This window comes from Cornus florida, unplaced genomic scaffold (genome assembly GCF_030987335.1).
Source record: "Cornus florida cultivar Cherokee Brave unplaced genomic scaffold, ASM3098733v1 CherokeeBrave_3.0.0_Hap2_Chr01, whole genome shotgun sequence".
NCBI classification, from domain to species: Eukaryota; Viridiplantae; Streptophyta; class Magnoliopsida; order Cornales; family Cornaceae; genus Cornus; species Cornus florida.
Window position 1 is genome coordinate 81,067,613 of NW_026775571.1, and position 21,362 is coordinate 81,088,974.

Sequence of the window (21,362 nt, forward strand, 5' to 3'; positions counted from 1 at the left end):
AGTGGACTCCATCACCATCCAAATCAAATTCCCTCAAGCACACCCTCAAAACCATAAACCAGCCTACCCCAAATGTTTATTGGCACAAGTTAGTATGGTTTAAACATTCTATATCCAAGCATTCTTTTGCCTTTGGTTGGCAATCCAAGGAAAACTCAGACAGGATAAGCCATCAATTCTCTACACCATGCAACCAAATGTATGCCTACTGTGTCCACAAGCTGCGGAAGATCATGATCACCTTTTCCACAAATGCACATACTTAAAGGTCATATGGAATGGCATCCAAGAAAAATGTGGATTTTATACAAATCCAAACTCATGGAAGGATTTCCTTATTTGGGCATCCTCAAATTGGAAACAAAAATTAAAATTCAGCCGAATTTTGACCTGGAAGTTGGTGCTAGCTAGCTATGTTTATCACATTTGGAAGCAGAGAAACGACATAATGTTTAGAGGCAATACTTTACCTCCATTGCAGATTCTGAACTTAGTGATCAACACTGTACGAACCTAGCTTTTCTCAATCAAAAAATGTGATTGCCCCTACGCTGAAGACATTGCAAATGACTGGAATCTGCCATCATCCTTCTACGAAACTTCACATACGAATCCCTGCTGGTCATTCTCGCAAAAGCACAAACCTCCCAAACCTTCAGCCACATCCTTCCATTGCCACAAACACCAGTGCTGCGACCTCCTCCAACCCTCCTACAAACCATCACCCACCACCACCTCCTCATTAGTAGTCGGAATCTTTCATTTTCTGTTGATAATCATGCCTTCTCTCTAGTTTGAGTTAGTTGATGGTTAGGGTTCGTTACTTTTTGAATCCAAGGCCATGTTTGGTTTTCGCCTTGTATTTTGTTTTCTTTGTACGTGGCTGTGTAGATTGGTTTTTTGCTTGGCCCAAGCAACCTTTGGGCTGGCTATGGGCCCCTTGTAAGGGCATGGGGTATGCCCCATTTTACAATTGTATATTTTTCCTTTTCAATTTATCCTTACTTACCCAAAAAAGAATACACAGGCGTGATTCCAAATCTTTTTTTGATCATTGCTAGAGAGAGAGAGAGATTTTAGCACCACAAAACTTTGTAGCCGAATGACAAATTTTCACCCTGTCAACTTACCAAAAAATAAAAATAAATAAGAGTTCACGTCAACGTGAAACATAATAAATATAAGTGAAGTGTGTTATTTGTCTAAACAACCAAAAAAACAAAAATGTAGAGATTTTTAAGTTCATGATTTGTCTACTCGGTTGTGTTGTACGAAACTCGGCCGTCAGTGTAAAAGTTTGTTGTGGTTTTTCTGTTTTTTTTTTATACCCCAATTTCACACCACTTTTCTTCACTCTACCAATATTCTCTCCCAATCAAACCAATATTCTTTCTCAATCAAATACATCATACACAATTGACGAGTTTCTCATTTATATATATATATATATATATATAAATCTTTCACAGCTAAATCTAACACCACATTACCCCATAATACAAATCGTTCAAGCTCAGGTATTAATGTCATTCACATCATAAACAACAAAGCAACCCCAACGCAATTGCAAGTGTTTTTGCTTCAAAACACTAGAACAGCAGCAACACCAAACGAGCCCTAAGCAATTGATCAGACATACAACACAAAATGACTCCAGAAAACACTCTAAACTAGCATTCTCCATTTCTCATCTTTTGGATCTAGTAAAACGTTAAATCTTCATATACCCAAAATTAGTTCCCACTTAATCATCAAATACATTATACATATAATGGGTCCAACAAGAAACCAAAGAAACAGAAGCAATTTGATTCTACACTTGAAATTGATTCTACTACACTCGAGAACTTGTCCTCTGTAGGCTGTAGAACAAACTAAATCTACTACAAGCTCTGACCAACACAACCACCACCAAAGCCATTTCCCAATTATTTGGGACCATCCATTCCGTTCTATTTAAGGCCATAGCCTCAATCAATTAGAGGAAGTTCCGACTAACTTCCTCTAATTGAATCCACCTGTTCTATGTCATGCAGGAGGGAGATCATTGCAATACTGATTCCCCCCATATACGTAGAGAGACCGAGGAACACGTAGTAGTAAAATATTATGGGAATGATGATTTTTCACATATATGCAAAGGGAAAGAAACTAGTATTATTGCATTGCTGATTCTTCACTCACACATATCACCAGGTATATAGGTGGACCCTCCAAGTTTTGCTTTAAATTTCTACAATGACAAAGACCCTGAAAAAACAGTTGCTTTTACAAGATCCTTTAAAATAAAATAAAACACAACGCATAAAGCAACGTTCAACCCAAGCTCCTTGACTCACCCTTATACCAACTATAATGGATCTTACATCCATCCACTTACAAAACCCTGACATCAACACTAAAAAAACAGAAGACATTCTCCATCCCAACATTTACTCGATTGCGCAGATGCAAGAAAACCACATGTACTTTGTAGACAAGAATTTATTACCCAATATTAAACAGCAAGTGGCTTTCCCCGACCCAAGGAAAACCCTCTAGTGCCGTCTGGCATGCGGGGCCCAGGGGGCTGTTTTGCCACCATTGCATGCTCCGTGTTGACAGCATTATCTGAAGGGGGAGTCCCTACATGATGATGGCTTCCACGGTTGTTATGATGATATTGAGCCCTTCCACGTCCCTTTCCTCGTCCACGATTACGCCCTTTCCTTTGTACACCTTCCTTTTCGTTCGCGTGATCATCTCCCTGACCAAGCAGAGTTACAAAATGGGTCTTATAAAACTCATTACAAGGCAAATAGACGTTGAAAGGTTTCGGAACCACAAAAAACATATGAATTTCTTTGTATCCATCTCCAAGCAATTGAAAGCAGAAAACTTGTTTAACACAAGGAACAGGGTGCTATAAGGGAATTGTAGTGTGAATTCCTAGAACCACTCATGGGAGAACTTTATCCACCAATACTAAACAGATACAAGAACAAGGACAAATAACTTTATCAAAAGGGTGGGAAATTGAATTTGAATCAATTTATTATCTTGTGGTTTCCAAACAACCGCATCAGAAATGGCAGCAGATAAATCTTGACAAATTCCAATTGCACTTACTGCATGCTCATGTGATTGGGCATCAGACTGTCGAGAAAGATCTTCTAAGTTCCTCTCACTTGGCTGCTGCGGGTCTGATGTAGATGTGTCCTCCTCATCATGGTTAGCCTCACCTTCATGCCCAACCTTCTTTGATCGCGCTTGAACAGATTTTGCCTGCAAATTGAAGAATACATACATCAATGGTCAAATCCAGGAGCTAAGATGATCGACTATATTGAGTGAACACATGAAACTTCCTTTATCAAGCTTTGATATGATTTACAATCAAAATCCTGCCATCAAAATGCAAGCAATTGTGTATTTGAATGGAGAGGAAAGGAAATTTCAGGGTTAAATCCATGGAAATGGTTGGACTATCATTGCCAAAACATAGGGATCAATGTTTAAACCATTGGAAGTATCAACTTAGATAGGTTTCACAGCTAGGTTCCATGTGAAATAATTCAAACTTATATTTAGTAAACAAGTACAGAAAATGCTCCAATCTCTTCATTTCTTTTATGTTCTTAGGTCCAGGGGGTAGCCCTCATCCTGCACGTTAATCCCCTAACTTGGCAAATACTGACATTTCATAAATCAAGGCAAAGAACGATGTTTAGTATATACCGTGCGTCTAGGGAATAAACGAACTCTCAAACCACTCCTCCAGTTACCCTCATCATTAAGTTCCGCAACCTGAGAAAGAGACTTCAAATGTTATCTTCTCGTATGACCAGATCGCGGAAACAAGCGAGTAAAGAAACCTTTAGATCAGAAAAAGAAATAATACTCACCGCTTTCTCAGCCAATTCGACTGATTCATATTCCACAAATGCATGCAACTACAAAAAAGTAAATGGAGTTCAGTAATTAGAGACTAGTATCTTACATGCAGGGAAAACAAGCAACATAGAAAACAAGCAATTGCATAGATATAGAACAAGTTCACAGAGTACAATTCTAACAATCCAAATTCCAGATGATCTATTACTGAACAGTAAAACTTCATAGCAGATGGGATTTAAACAGGGTTGAAAGTTGAGCATACATCACTGCTAAGAAAGAAAAACACAATGGCACATGCTCTGCTTTCTGGCATGCTGAGTCTCCTAGGGTGCATCCGCAAACCACACATCAACCAGACATCAAAATAGTGTCCCCAGAAGGGAGGCCCTAAACTGTTTCTCGATTCATAAATCAATGTTTCAATGAATTTCTCACCTAGTGGCAATTGCATGAAGGGTAGGTATTGGCAATGACCCTCCCCCCAGAGTTCTGACAAGTTGCTACATTTTTGTGATGATTCAATGCTGTGGAACCTTAAAATTTATGCATGCATGATCCCCACCCCCACCAAAGGAAAAAAGGGAAGTGAGAAAGTAAAACAAAAATCTTAATCCCCATTGAATCCAATTCAGCATTTTTAAGTTTGAATTTACCCATTCCAACTTTTTATATAAACAAAATGAACCTTGTGTCCAAAGCCCAAAACCATTCTATAGTTTCTAAATTAACCCTGCAATAACTTTAAAAATTAACCCTGCAATAACTTTATACATTAACCCTGCATCATCATCATTATCATCATCATCATTTTTGTTGTTATGACAAAACGCAGCCAACCAAGAACAAATCACAACAGAAAAGTAAACACAGCACACAAAGAACACAAATATTTACGTGGTTCAACACAAGTTGTGCCTATGTCCACGGTGACGATCCGGCAAAAGATTTTACTATGCAAAAATCAGGTTTCAACCCCCAAACCACACCTCTCACTCTTCCCTATGATTTTCAATGCCTCTTGTTATCCCACTCCAAACCCTAAGCGCCCTTATATAGGGGGCTACAAAAGAGTTCTAAACAGGGTCCATGTCCCGCAAGATAAAAAAACGGGTCAAAAGGTTTTCAGAACTGAAACAAAATTTGGGCCGCAAAATCACAATTATTATTATTATTATTATTATTATTATTTGAAAAGTAAGATTTCATTGAAGAGCACCCAAAAGGGCCGGGGTGTGGCCCAGAACATGTGCACAAAAACTATAGCCTCAAGGTATCCACAAAAGAATCTCCATAGATTTTCAATTAAGAACCTTGTAACCAAAAGAATAGAAAGTTGAGAACCGAAAATCTAACCACCCCCAAGGAAACTCCACCCATCAAAGGATCTCCTATTCCTCTCTTTCCAATACAACTCCGGATTATTGAGACATTATACTCATACCAAGCGTGCTAGAAAATTATTCTAAAGAATGACAAAGTCTCAATTTACTAATATCTAACGGCACATAAAATTTCGCGTAATGTACATAAACACGCACAAACACACGTACATTTACCGTATTATCCAATGATTATTTTGTATCTTCAAATATCAGTACAATGAAAATTAAAGAGTAATTATTACCATAAAAGAGTACACTATAAATGATGTAATTTTCTTTTCTTTTTAAGCATTTACTAGATGTGAAACGTTAGAACATTCCAATAAAAAATAAAGAGAGAGAGAGAGAGAGAGATAGATGGACATTATTATGGTCTCCCTATGGAACAAATTTGTATATGCCAATTTTCCAAATTCTTTTCATACCAGAAAGGGAACCTAAAACAACAACAACAACAACAACAACAAAAAAAAGGAGAGGATGGACGCTACTATGGTCTCCCTATGGAACAAATTTCGCATATGCCAATCTTCTCACCAACTTATCATGATGAGCAAACGGAAATCAACAAAGCCTTTTCCTTAACTACTTGGGGTCCACCCTATCCAAAGCCACATCCTCAGTTAAACCACATGTTATGATATATTTTCTTACCAAGTGTACTCAAGTTAGGTCTTTCCCTTCCCTAACATTACCCTCAACATGGACTATGTTACTCTTCCTAATTGCTGCACTTAGGCTCAGTTTGGTAGAGTAGAAATGGGAGGAAAGGGAAGGGAAGGTGATGGAGGGTGACTAAAAAACTGTGTTTGGGTAAAATGGGTGGAAGGGAAGGGAAGGAAAGGGAAGGGTTTGGAGGGTTATGCATAGCCTTCCACAGTGATTTGTTTAACCTCCCAAAAATGGGAGGAAATGGAAGGAAAGGGAAGGTAATGGTTGATGATGCCAATTTTACCCTCAAATCAATATACATACAAGATAGCAGTTGCAGAAAGAATGAAGAGACGGCGGGCAACGGCGAACCCGAACTGGAACAGCGGCGATGGCGAACCCAAACTGGAACAGCGACGATGGAAACTTGAAAGATATGGGTTTTGATTTTCTGAACAATCTGATATACCGATACGGGTTTTGAATTTTTGATTCTTGCAGACAGAAAGATAAACTGAAATATATGGGTTTGGGTTCTGAATCTTGTAGAGAGAGAGAGAGAGAGAGAGAGAGTTGAGAACGATAATAGAGATGGAGGCCGAGATTGGGGAGGCTGAAATGATTTGCCCTGGATCGGAACCTTCAAGAACGAAGGTGCTACAGCCGGATCTGGATCGCCCTTGTTCAAGAAAGAAATTTTTCTTTCCTTTTCTTGTTTCTTTCCTTTTATTATATTATATATATATATATAATGGGGATGGAGGCGAGAATGGGGAGCTGAAATTTTTTTTTTTTTTTTGTGCAGGTATTCTATATATATATATATATATATATATAAAATAAGGGTATAATAGTAAATTTATTATTATCCTTCCCTTTCCTTTCTTCTCCCAAACATAATTATTATCCTTCCCTTTCTTTTCCTTCATTGACTAACCAAACACAATGGAGGGTTAAAATAATCCTTCCCTTCCCTTTCCCTCATAACTAATCTTATCCTCCACCTTCAAATCCACCGTACCAAACATACCCTTAGTGATCTTTTATGCACATGACCAAACCATCTTACTTGAGTTTATCTCATTTTATCTCCAATTGGTGCTACTCTGACCAACTCAAGATTGTATTCTTGTCTTCCCACACATCCATCTTAGCGTTAACATTTTCACCACTCACTTTATGTGTATTTTGTTTCTTAGTTGCTCAACATTCTGTACAAGAAAGAACCACTTGTCTAATAATTGTTTTATGGAACTACCAATATTAGAGGAATACACTGATCACACAAAATACTAGAGCCTAACTAATGGAAATGTGTTCATGTTTTTATACCTTGTGCCACTCAATCTTCACCACATATCTATTTGTACTTCTAGATTTACTGAAGTTACACACCATACATTCAGTTTTATTCTTATCTTAAACTTTTCAATTCTAGAGTGTCATTTCAAACCTCCAAAGTTAGCACAAACAATATCAACAGCATATAACATACACCATTAAATCTCATCTAAAATTGTCTTGTCAGAACTAAGGAAAAAAGATATAGACTTAATGCTGACCCTTATGTAAACCTAAAGTTTTTTTTTTTTTTTGATAAGAAATTTTTTATAAAAAACGCTCAAAAGGGGGAGCGGATCCCAAACAAACAAAAAGGCCAAAAAACGCTTCAACCCTTCAAAGAGGCCTCCCACAATCATCCTAACTATAGTCAAACATAAATCATACACGTCCTTTATTGCGTCACTATAATAATCCTTATGAATTCATTATGTTCTAAAATTCTCCTTATTAGAATTTATGTTGGAAAAAAGAGTTTAACCGCGGAAGTGAAAAACTGAGTTCTCTCCGCTTGCTTTTGCGAATCATAAAGTAAGAAGATACTAATATAGATTTGGGTAAAACAAGCTTCAACCAAAAAATTGAATAGTAAATTGATTAGGCTTCAATCACCTTTTATCTTCACTCCTATGACCTTGAAGGAATCCACAAGCTTTAAAAAAGTGATCTCCAATAGAGCTAAGAACCGTAGGAATATTTTAGAAAGAGAGAGGAGTCTTGTGTTTTTCCACACACCACACTATCCAACCACCCCTCCCCTTATGCATACAATTTTGTTTTTCGGTAAGTAAGAAATTATTAAAGGCACTCAAAAAGGGGAGCGAACCCGAAAGGAAACAAAGGACGTCCAAGGTGACACTAAAAGTTCAAGCTATCCACAAACTCCATCCCCTAATGCATATGTGTGTGTGCGCGCGAACATGTTGCCTATGGCTACGAATGAGCCTAACCATTCGCGAACCACTCGGGCTCAGCTCGATTTGGGCTCGGTTTGTGTTCGTTTATTTACTAAACGGACCGAGCCCAAACAAAATTATTAGGTTCGTACTTCATTTGTTAAACGAACCAATCTCAAACGTATGTATATACTCTTATTAAAAAAAAAAAACATATGTATATACTCGGCTCGTTTGTTGGTGAACAAGTTCGCTTAAGTGCTCATTCTGCGCTTATAAAGTGCTCATTTTGAGCTTGTAAATAAATAAATATATATATATATATAACTATGTAAAAATATAACGTATATTTTGACTTTAGCCCATTTAATACTTAAATCATTTTAACTTATTTATTAAGTCCAACCAAACCCCACCCAATTTTCTTTCTTTTCAAAAACCCAATAAGGCAAGCCCATGACCATTGCAAGACTAAAGTCCATCCTACATATTCTATCTAACGTAAGCCTATTCTCTCCTTACAAAGAAACCCCAACGCCGCTTCAATCGCCACCACACAAACACGAAGTACTGACATAACCACTCTCTGGTAACCGCAAAATCAAACCTCTCCAGCAACTGCAAAATCAGACCTCTGTGGCAACCGCAAAATCAAACCACTCTCCATCTACACTGCAACAAATTGAAGGTGAGTCTTCTCTCTCTCCATATCTCATCCACTCTTCATCTCTCTCACATGGATCACAGGAGAATGAGGGCCTTTGGGTGCCACAAAATTGAGGAACTTGGAGACCTGTACTAGATTGAAACTGGCCGCAATCTATTGGGATACCAATCATTAGGTACAACATATATACATATATATTATATAGATACGAGCAAATTGCATAATATAGTGTAAAATAATGTACGTATATTTGTAAACGAGTATCAATCCGAACTCGAGTGTATCGCGAAGTGATCAAGCTGGGTTCGAACATTGAGGATGGAGCTCAAGTCGAGCCCGAGTAATTTTGCTGTAGACCAAGTCGAGCTTGATCAAGAAACTTAGAGATGCCAATTTAACTCGCCCCGCCCCACCCTTATTGGGATGGGTTTGGGATCATCATAATAGGGTTAGGGGTGGGTTTGGAAAAAAAAAAATTTGAAACTTGCAAAGCCCCGAACCCGACTCGATTAACAATTAATATATCAATATATATTATTTTATTAGCTATGATATTTCTTATCATAATTTTTAATTCAAGGTATAAGGGGGCACCATCCCAAACCCACCCCATTGATATCCCTAAGGCCACTAATCAGCTCGGCTCATTTGCAACCCTAATGTTGCCCTAGGGCAAAATGTGTGGGCCGCCCCTCTCTCCTACATCCCCTTTTTTTTCTTAAACTCTTTTGCTTACTCTCCAAGCTCGGCTAGGAGTGGGATCTAGATGAGCCTACCCAAGTCTTGGTTCCAATAAGCCCAATCAGATGGCTTATCAACTCTTGACCCATTTAACTAGCTTATTAATCATTTTCAATTCTACTAAAGAAAAATAGTTGCACTCCAAGACATGAGTAAATTATAGAACCCACTATTGTGCTAAATACCACCAATTAACCCCTCCATATTAATTAGTGTTTGGATAACAGTAAGGCAATACCATCAATTTATCCATATTTTGGTCTCTTGGTTTATTCTGTTTGATCACTTATAATTATTTTGAAAAATATATCTAATAAATATATATATATATATATATATATATATATATAATTTTGTAAAAATCAGTAGCCAAGTTCTATGTGATCAAACAAACCAAGCCAAGATAAATAATACCACATGGATTCCATCTTGGTCACTCCTAGTCCAACTTGAAGAGCAAGCAAAAGAGTTTGAGAAGAAAAAAATGACTCGTCTCTCTCTCCATCTCTCTCTAAAATATTCCTAGCATTCTTCTTAGCTCTATTCGAGACCACTCTTCCAAAACTTGTGAATTCTTTCAAGGTGACAGGAGTGAAGATCAAGAGGTGCATTGAAGCCTAATCAATTTTTTATTTAAAATTTTGGTTGAAACTTGTTTTACTCAAATCAATGCGAGTATTTTCTTACTTTATGATTCGCAAAAACAGGTGGGAAAAAATCAATTTTTAGCTTTGGTGGTTGAACTTATTTCCCCAATACTTTAGGTACCCTATCAATAAGGCTACAAATGACCCTAGTAGAGATTAGTGACGGCTTGCAACCAAAGTACTCAAACTCAACTCAAGCTCGACTTGAGCTTTGAGCTCCCACCTCCATGTCCAAAGTTGACTTGACAGCGTTCACAATCCACCCGAGGCTTGGCTCGAAACTCGTTTACAAATATACACGCATTATATTACACACAAACACGTAGTATATTATGCAATCTACGTGTATATAATATGTGCGTGTGTATACATGTCGTAACTATTCGTGTCAATAGGTTGCAGCCAGTTTCGATCTTCACTACCAATCTCCTCAGTTTGTGCCACCCAAAGGCACTCATTCCATCGTTGATGCCATGTGAGGGAGATTAAGAGTGGATGAGTTCAGATTAGGAAGAGAGAAGGTAACTCACCTTCAAGAAGTTGTGTTGATGGGCAATGTTTGATTTTGTTGTTGCTAGAATGTGGTTATTTGAATTGCCCCCGAGAGAAGCGTCATGTCTGTGTCTGGGTGGTGGGGACTAGGTCGTTGCTAAGGAGAGTATATGAAAGGTTTAGGTTAAATAGAATATATAGAATGGGCTTGAGATGGCGATGGGCTTGACTTAGTTGGATTGGGTTAATTGGATTGGGTTGAGTTGGCTTGGGCTAAAGCCTAAATATATAAAATAATTTTTACATAGTTCTATATAAATTCTAAATATATATTTTTATTTATTTATTTACATACATAAAAGAGAACTTAAACGAGCTTGTTCACGAACATGTTCATGAACAAATGGCCAAGCATTGATATATTTGAGATTGGCTCGTTTAATAAATGAACCTAATAATTTTGTTTGGGATCAGCTCGTTAGTAAATAAATGAACACGAGCCGAGCCCAAGTAGTTCACAAAAGACTCAAGCTTTTTTGTAGCCCTGCCTACCAATCGGCGTTTTCTAGATCAATAAATAAATTATGAAGATATTTCTTCTCCTCGTATTTTTCCATTAGTCTTCTCGATAAGTATATGGCCTCCATTCCAATTTGAATTTTTAACACAACAGTTCCTCGTCATAATCATTATATAACCACTCTCTCCCAAAGTTTCATATAGCATGAATCATTAATTTAACTTTTTTTTTTTTTTTTTTGATAAGTATGAATCATTAATTTAATACAACAATAATTATTATAACTTTGCAAGTACCCTTTATTTTGATATATAAGTAATAAAATACATGCACTAGTCATCACACTTTCTCTTAGTTGCTGTTACCTTATTAAATAATTTATTAGCCAACATACCTCGATATCCCCTAGACACTTCCAAACCTCAAAAGTGATGTCGTTCGACCCTAAATCCTTCATAATCAAACTTACTTCCAGTGTGCGGGTTACGACACACAAACTGTGTGTGTGTGTGTGTGTGAGAGAGAGAGAGAGATTTACGAGACCAAACATGTCCCAAGCAGCACTAAAACAAGAGCATGAGAAATTAACCCTATGGATCATAGTTTGGCTACAATCAGTCCATTCCTAACAAACTTGTAAGCTGTAGCCTGTAATTGTGTGAGCATTCCCATGTGTGAGGCATCAAACATATGAAAATATAGAAAATCCCATACATGAAAACTCAAGACAGCTATCATCACTTAAGTGTAAAACCAAATAGATGTAGCTCGGCTGCAGAGAATGCTAGAATCGTAAGAAAACTCAAGTCAGCTAGCTATCATCACTGAAAAACACAACTAAACTCTATGGAACTGAATAAAAACTGCCCAACAAACAGCTATGCAAATATATACCTTGTTACTATAAAGCATGCTGTCTGATTTTGCTGATCTAGATGCCGAAGATGCCCCACCATTGGAGGCTTGAGGTTGACAGGTACGAATCGTCTTCACACTGGCAAAAAAGAAATAAATGATCAGAATAGTAGCAAATATTGTTTAAAAAAATTTATGTATACAGTTTGTAACTCTTCTAAAAGGGAATATATATACATATATACATATATATATCGCTACCTCCCAATGGTGGAGAAAATCTTCATTAGGTTCTGGTGGCAATGGTCCTCGGGTAAATTTTCAGCAACAACTATGCGAGACTAAAGGGAAAAAGAGGTATAAAATGTTAAGGGCAAGTATAAGATGTTAAGAGAATCCAATTACCACTCATTTTGTACAGCAAACATCAACTTTGAATTTTACAAGATAATGGCAGGAAAAACAGAACACTCCGTGGTAAAATATACATTATAAGTTATTCATGAATCTATTTGAAGATGGCACAATTTAGGAGAGCACATAGACATTATATACCACAAGCAAGTTGATCTCGCATGACATAAGGAGAATATGAGTAAACCAGATAATGGAAGTAAACTACCTGCAACTCTTCCATGTCCGACTCAGTCAAAGGATGCTGGCGTCTAACTTTCTTCCCGTCTTCACTAACTACCTACAGGATTAGCATTAAAAAATAATGACAGTAAAGAAGTAGAAAGGAACATCTGCATAATAGGAGGATATCAATAAAAAATAGTGAGTTGTCCACAAAATAGTGTGGAACTTACAAGCTTTCCAGAGTTCCGCAGAATGGTAGCCAGCTGGGAATTACTACTTATGAGTGCTTTAATCTTCTTAAAAGATGTTACAACGGATATCGGCACTAAATAAGAGGAGGGAAGAATGGTCAGAGTGGGAAAGCTTATTTTTTCTAAAGCCCAAAAACAAATAAAAACTTTGTAACAATCAGGCAACATGGTAGAATGAAGATCTGGATGGCTGTACACCTGCTCAACTTGGTTTATGCATGGAATCAAGCAACAAACTGATTTTATCATTTTCCGCAAGTATAAACAAGTTAAATTAGGTTTACTTGCTTTACATAGAGCTTACCTGCTTACCAATACAAGTGCAAAGACAGAAAGCCCACTTTGGGTTTTTACTCATAAAAAGATAGAGCATAATTCAACTCTACAACTTGGTCAGTTGGTTGCTTCCTCTCTACTCCATCTCATTTTCTCTGTCTTTTCCTTCTCTACTAGTTTCTTTTTTATGGTAGGTAAGACTCACGCACACACCCTTTACGAGGTTCAAACCTTTAACTTTCCACTTGGAAAGTTGAGGAAATACCAATTGAACTAATCTCTCGTTCTCTACCTGCTTCTTTATCAGTCTGAACAAAAATGTCTTCAGTTTTCATATCTAGGTTACTTAGATTCAGTTTCCTACTTACATCTCTGTGTTATTAAAAAATAATAATCATACTAATAATAAAAATCATGTAAGAACCTATTTTAAAGTCACCAAGATAAAATCCTGGGCTGCTGCTAAATCAGAGATCCAAATTCTCTTACTATCATTAAGACCAATTCCTCTTCAATTTGAATATAAGGATGCAGATGTTTGACACCCATAGAATTAGTTTTGTTTTATAACGCTGTACATGAAACGATAAATGTATTATCCCCCACTTACATTTTAAATGACTATTACCTACAGAGTATTTTTTATACCAAAATTTCATTATCTGTAATGTTGTTAATATTTTCAGTGATGACTTCAATTTGCAAGCTTCACTTTTGCTTGCAATGAGTCCATCAAATACTAGGAAAAAAAATATATAGTATCAATTTTTCAGGAACATCCAATAATGCTAAATGTTTTATCAAATTCTTGCATCAATGAGCATCAATGAGATAACTCCATCAAATGCTAAATGTTTTATCAAATTCCTCACGATAAGATCAGCCATCAAAGAGAGAACAATTATTGAAGACATCAGAGAGAACAGTTTGCTACAAAGCACTTAAAACTAGAAATAACTGAAGACATACAATCAGATACTGCAAACCATTATGAAAACACAAAATACCAAAATCTTACCATATCCTTCAGGATCTTTGTTGATGAACCTCATTAGATGTTCAGTAGTAGCCAAATTTACATCACTAAAATAATACTCCACCTACAATGCATTTGAATTTATTAAAGAATAATAGCAAAGTTCAGGAAAAAAGGAGAGATGGGCATGTTTAATAGCAGGAAACAAAGTGAAAACTACACAAAAAAAAAAAAGGTTTCAGGGCCTGTTTCATTCTTTTCTAAAAACAGTTCTCTAAGAACTCATAGAACAGAAAATAACTAAAAAAAGGTTGATCTCAGAAAACAGGCCTTTTTTTTTTTTTTAAGTCGAAGTTTTCATAAAACAGTTCTCAGAAACTGTAAAGCGAACATTTTGTACAGTTTTTCTGATTATCAATTCTCTGAAAACAAAAACTGTTCTCAGAAAACTGTACCAAACAGGCCCTAAGCATGTGGGCATGTGAAGAGAACAGAAACAACAAACGTGATAATAGTTGACATGATAAATCAAGTTTTCTGCGTCCAATTTATGAATTGATTATCCAAATTTGCAGGATAAAATGTGAAAAACTACAGTATAAATTCAAGGGAACATGTAGACGTATGTAGAAAATAGAAAGAACCCAATATGGTAGTAGATACAATCGATCAAGTTTAAATCTTCCATACTTTTATTAAATATATACAAGTGTATCTAGAACCTCATGATCCAAGTATAATTATATATTTTCCTATACATAAACATCCGAGGATTTGTTTTTCACCAATACACAAACACTACATGTCTGTGATCCCCCAACTTATGTCGCACTATAAGGAAAAAAGAAATCCAAGCCACAAGAAATATCCTAAATTTCTCAAATTATATAACTCCATTGACATGCGTTGGACACAAGAACCAAACATCGGACACGCCAGTTCCTAACATGTGACAACAGGAGGGAGACCTCGGAGTTCTAAAGTTTATGAAACGTTCCTCAATTGTCAAAGACCAACATCCTGCCAAATCTTATTACTTCTTTTTTTATCCTTTGTAAGTTTCACCTTTCCAAACCTTATCAATGGTCATTGTTTGATATGCAAATGGATTTGATCTTGAATCATGTAGCATTAAAGAACACTTTACACTAGAATTCTATATCTTTCCATAGATTACACATAAGTTTTGTACTATTAAGTCGGCGTTGAGGTATGCATAGATTCTTTTTATTATTCCATTGTATTATCTGCTATAGAACCAAATTTATGGCATAAATACTATAGAATTCTGAACTTGATTCAAATATTGTAATTGTTTGACTGGAGTGTTTTATACTTTTATGCTAATTGAAAAGGTGCTTGGAATATAAAATGGATAATTTCCTTTCATGTGCTTGGAGTTGTAAACTTGATATGGTGTAATAGTGTGTAAGGGTACCAGCCCACATTACTATCTTTATAGAAGTAAATTCTTCTATAACAGCAAACAGATCTACCATTTTCTCTTTCAAACCCAATGAACACAGTTGAGGCACTCATTGCAGGTACACCACATCAAAAGGCAATTGTCTCACCAGTGATGGAGATGCCTTATCCAGAAAGATTATGGCCTTAAGAGTCTGAAGGTTGCAGACTTACAGCCCAGCCTTCAACAAGGTATTAATTATTTCTACTAATTAATACTCCCTTTGTTCCAAAATTGTTGTCCATCTTGGGAACTGTGACTCATTGTGATTGTTTGACTGAAGTGCTTTATACTTTTATGCTAATTGAAAAGTGCTTGGAATATAAAATGGATTATTTCCTTTCATGTGCTTGGAGTTGTAAACTCGATATGGTGTAATAGTGTGTAAGGTGTACCAGCCCACATTACTCTCTTCATAGAAGTAAATTCTTCTCCAACAGCAAACAGATCTACCATTTTCTCTTTCAAACTCAATGAACACAGTTGAGGCACTTGTTGCAGTGCACCAAATCAAAAGGCAATTGTCTCACCAATGATGGAGATGCCTTGTCCAGAAAGATTATGGCCTAAAGAGTCCAAAGGTTACAGACTTACAGTCCAGCCTTCAACAAGATATTAATTATTTCCACTAATTAATACACCCTCTGTCCCAAAATAGTTGTCCATATTGGGAACCGTGGCTCAAAGGTATTAATTATTTCCACCAATTAATATCCCTCTGTCCCAAACTAGTTGTCCATCTTGGGAACAGTTGGCTCAAAGGTATTAATTATTTCCACTAATTAATATCCCTCTGTCCCAAAATAGTTGTCCATCTTGGGAACAGAAATAGTTGTCCATCTTGGGAACAGCCAACTGTTCCCAAGATGGACAACTATTTTGGGACGGAGGGAGTACAAGTTTCTATTATTAGAAAGGCGATGAAATATGTGTAGCATTTTTATATTTCACTGAATTCTTTTGTATAGTAATGAATTTAGGGCATAAACATGATATAATTGAGATTTCATTTAAACATTGATTGTGATAGCACGACTTAAGTGTTTCATGGTAAAAAACACATGTTTAGAAAGGGGGAAAAAAAAAAAAAAAACCATGTGTTTAGAATTAAAAAAACAAATCTCAATCCATATCACAACACTAACACAACGGAGCAACCGCTCTCTGACAACCAATCAGGTTACTTGTAGATACTAGCAGGAAAAGACTCCATAACTCCCTCGAACCCACGATTCAACAACAGATGACTTCTCTCCCAAGTACTTATACATGTAATACCAATCTAGTATTACATCTCCTGCGTGCCTCATATTATTGGAAATCAGAAATGCTCCCAAACTGCCGTACATGCAAAGAAAGTCAAAAGTCGCATTCATCAGAACCATAATGTGCGAAACTGTTTTCCAAGGGAATAAAGAAGTGTCATCACGTCTCGATTTTAGATCAACATTCTTGCCATTTTTTGTCTACCATCAATCTCAAGTCATCTCCCATGTCCTCCCACACTCAAAACACCATAAAACAATTCCAAGAACAAGTGCACAATCCCACTTCCCAATTTTTATTTATTTTATTTTGATAAATGCAAGATTCCTTTCCCAAATGTTTTGGAAATTCCACCTTCAAGGATGTCACTCCAAATGTTTTTAATAAATAAAAACAGGAAGTATTAAAATACTTGTACACAAATTTTGCATCTATCTTCCCGAGTCCACATTGCGAGAAGAGAAGAGAGAACTATCATAAGAACGCTTAAAATGTTTAGTAATTAATAATGAAGCTATAAACAATACGTAATGCCTGCTAATATCAATAGGAAGGAAGCGAAAAAATAAAATGTATTCATTGTGAGGATGGCTTCCTAATAGGAAAAAATTAATGAAAAATATAAATGAATGACATGAACAAAACTGTAAAGGATCATAGAGAACAAATGAAATTAAGGAAAATGTTTTAGAAGATTTCCATCAGAAAGATATTGTAAAAGATTCGTGGAATTAAAAACATACTGGAGTTGAAGAATCAAATTTAGGGAAAAAATAAGGAAGAGTTGACTTTGATGGTTGATCCTACAATAACAGCAACCATTTAATAAAGAGCAATGATAGGTCCTCTGCAACCGTTGACCGAAATAAAAAGCGTATCTAATGCAGATGCATTGGAGTGAAGCCCGTGCGGGTCCTACTGGGCCCCACTCCAAATCATGACTCAGCCTTCCGTTTCGAAGAACTAATCATTACACCAAAAAAAAAATTGATATACAGATGTACGAGTATTAAGATGATTCTAGATTACAAAAATTAACCAGTTTGAACAAATTATGTAAAGAACCTTATTTTGATCACATAATAAAAAAGACTGATAATTATTGATAAGATTAATTTGCTCGAGCCTCTACTGTTGAGTAAAACCTTATGATCTTATCTAAGAGAAACTATAATCTATTTCTCTTGAAAGCATCCACGGAAATCTTCATCATCTTTCATGTTTATCCACTTAGTATTATCCTCTCTCATCCATTTGATTTTATGACAAGTGTTCTGTTATGAACTCAAATAGAAGTGATGAAGGGTGACAAAGTTTCCATATATATTATAGACGCAGACGGTTGCTTCCTTGAGGATTGGTGCCGAAGAAAAATCTCCATCTCCATCGGCGAAGAATGAAATCATCAGCAAAGCAAAAATAAAGGAGCTAGTTTTCTGTCAAATTTAAAGGTATATTTACCACTTTTAAGTTTCAGCCGTTAAAAAGTCAAAAAGAAGATAAAGTAGTTCACGACCAGCGTATTCTGCAGATCCAAAACAACATATATTACCAAATTTGAAAAGTGATGCAACTTCCCAACCAGATAAAAAGTCTAATGCTATATACACAAGCATACATATCTATACACTGGGTTCCTCAACAACCTTCCTAACAAATCCGTTAGGACTTTGATCAAGGTTTGGTTCCGATTCTCACACACGAGGCACTGAGGAGGGAGTACCCAGACCCCAACTAGTCTTGGGATGCTCGGGTGGGTAGTACCGATACCCCAGCTAGTCTTGGGATGCTCAGGTGAGCAATTACTATCATTTTTTAGGGGTGCTTAACTACGAAGTTCCAGTTGGGTTGAAGTTGTTTAGTTGGTAGAGGGGGTTTTATCTCTGTCTGAAACTCCAAAGAAATTTTTATTGGGCCCAGGCTCCGGTAGGAAAATAACATAACTAATAGGAGGGTAGGTTCTTTTTTTCTAGTAACCTCATCGAAGCAAGCCAGGGAAGAGCGAACTGAAAGAACACCAACCCGGCACAGGTGTAATTCCCTAGATTACCACAGGTCATCATTAGTAAGGTTTAATTCCCTAGATTACCACAGGTCATCATTAGTAATTAAGAGCTCATATGTAGGTATTAACGTTTAAATGATGTGCCCCGGGTTGTGCAACAATCTTCCTGATTTGAAAAAAACCTAATCTTGTATACACATGCTGCCACGGGGCCACACATGTATATGACCAGGGTTCTGACCAGTCATCATAAATAATCAATAACTCATACATATGTATTAACTATACAATTATACAATGACGAATTAATGAATCACTATTGTCATTCCAAATGAGAAGAAACACACATATACACACCAGAGTAACAAATGTAACTGGTATGTAATCGCTGCAAAAGAAATCCGAATCAAGAAAGTCATAAGTAACACTTGCACTACATTTACCTGATTGAGAATCTTCTGAGTAGCTTCCTCCGATAGACCATTTCTAGAGGAGGAGACATGGTCATGCTCAGCAGGAGCTTGCTGTTGAGCTGGAACTCCATTGTCTTGATGATCACCAAACCCCGCACCACCATAGTGATGACGATGCTGGTGATGATGATGATGATGCTGATTGTGATGATACTGAACTGGAACATGGTGAGGAAGCGGATGATGATTCTGGACCGGCACGGTCACATGACTCTGAATCGGAACCCTAAATGAAGAATTGGGACCCGGATACACATGGACCAGCCCATGAGGCGTAGGAGCCTGATGAGGAATCACGAGTCTGGGCTGAGTCGGCGTTGTCGGCGAAGACGATGACGATGAGCTGCGAGGGACGAACTCCGGTGCCTGAGCGTTGAGTCGACTGAAGGAAACGTTTCGGGAGAGAGATGGATCTGAAGATGATGTGGTCATGGAAGAAGAAGATTGATGATCGTCGTTGTCTATGATTTGATCGTTGACGGAGAGAGACGAATCTAGGGTTTCGGATAGCGGGTCTGAATCTTGCGGGCCCATTTTGAGGTTTTGATCTAGGGTTTTTGAGGAACAGGTAGAGATGATTGAGTGAGTGAAGATGAGTGAGAGGGAGATGGAGAGTCCCCTGGGCCAGAGACAATGGAGAGGATTTCTCGGTTTTTGGAGATCTTCCGACTTGCATATTTATAGAAGAGGTAGGGGGATGTGGGACCCACACAAACTGGATGTATGTGTATAATACATATCTACTGTGTGTGCGTGAATTATCTATAAAATACAAGTCGCTTGCGGTGAGTCGGTGAACCTTTTTGGGTATAATCCATGATCAAAAAACTGTGTTTTAAGTATAATGTTGGACACATAAGATTTACCTCATCCACAAATAAGTTCAGCAATGGGATAGCAAATCCAACACAATGGAAAAATGATGTTTTATGTAACCAGACAATTATGTTCACGACCAATCAATTTAACAGAAGTCAATTTTTCGTTACTAGAAAAATATATCAATGCCGAATTAATTTTATATTCAAGTCGGGTCAGATTTACATGAGTCAATTTTACATTCATGTCGAATCAGGTTTATGTAATTGGGCATAAACCCAAACCACAAATTTTATTTTCGGGGATGTGTTTTGTGTGTAATGTTCAAAGACATGAAATTTACATCATCCCGATAAAATTGAACAATGCTATTATAAATTTAACACATTTCTCGTTTGACAATAAATAAATTATTAATGAGAGTAAAGTGTAAAAATCTTTGAAATGAGGATATTCTATAAATGTGTTGAAAATGGTATAAATGGCAACAACAAAAAGTAAAATCTTTTTTAATTATTTGAGATCAATTACATGAATCATAATTTATTAATGTGTTGAATGTGATTTTTATACAATCATGTTAAAAAGTCTATTATTGCCCACTAATCTAGCAACAAGTTTAAATGTTTATGCATTTACTGCCAACAATGATTTATAATCAAGACATAGGTAAATTGTTTTAAATCATCTTTAAAGATACAACAAAAATCATTCGAAAATATATTTATTGAATTATGTAATAGAAATTCGTGTGTCAGCTGTTTCATGCCGTGTGTGTGATGTAAAAAAAAGATTTTTAAAAAATATCATGACCGGCTGTAGGGATGGCAAATTCCTCATTCCCGTCTGGTCCCCGCCCCACCCCGTCCCGTTTATAGCGGGGATGGGGACCCTTTTATGTAAACGGGAATGGAAATGGGAGTAAATTTTGAAAACCCATCGGGCAAGGGACGAGGTCAGGGATGGGGTAAACCCACCCCGCCTCGCCCCGATTAAGTATTACTAATATACCCTTATATTTAATAATTTATTACTAAATTAAATTTATTATATATATGAAAATAAGAAAAATTATGGTTTTTTTATATAAATAATATATGTTAATTGGGGCCGAGACTGGGGATGGGGACAAGAGGTTGGGGGCGGGGGCGGGTATGGGGGTGGTGGTGAAATCTTAAGCAAGG

The 21,362-nt window shown here is 36.7% G+C and overlaps 1 protein-coding gene across 1 annotated transcript; it reads right to left on the reverse strand.

Moving 5' to 3' along the window:
- Nucleotides 1-2,133: 2,133 nt before the first annotated feature.
- Nucleotides 2,134-20,018, reverse strand: LOC132302768 (la-related protein 6B). Its single transcript, XM_059799708.1, has 10 exons — nucleotides 19,330-20,018; nucleotides 14,193-14,274; nucleotides 12,878-12,972; nucleotides 12,691-12,762; nucleotides 12,330-12,409; nucleotides 12,108-12,207; nucleotides 3,885-3,932; nucleotides 3,718-3,786; nucleotides 3,109-3,264; nucleotides 2,134-2,746 (listed from the first exon to the last, which is right to left on the reverse strand). The coding sequence occupies exons 1-10, from the start codon at nucleotides 19,891-19,893 to the stop codon at nucleotides 2,498-2,500; spliced, it is 1,515 nt and encodes a 504-aa protein (XP_059655691.1). The 5' UTR covers nucleotides 19,894-20,018; the 3' UTR covers nucleotides 2,134-2,497.
- Between the last annotated feature and the right edge of the window lie 1,344 nt (nucleotides 20,019-21,362).

Coding starts and splice junctions, on each gene's coding strand:
- LOC132302768 (XM_059799708.1), bottom strand. CDS start 19,893: ATGGGCCCGCAAGATTCAGACCCGCTATCCGAAACCCTAGATTCGTCT. Junction 12,410..12,690: donor CGGACATGGAAGAGTTGCAG/GTAGTTTACTTC, acceptor TTTTCCCTTTAG/TCTCGCATAGTTGTTGCTGA. Junction 3,265..3,717: donor GTTTATTCCCTAGACGCACG/GTATATACTAAA, acceptor TTCAATTTGCAG/GCAAAATCTGTTCAAGCGCG.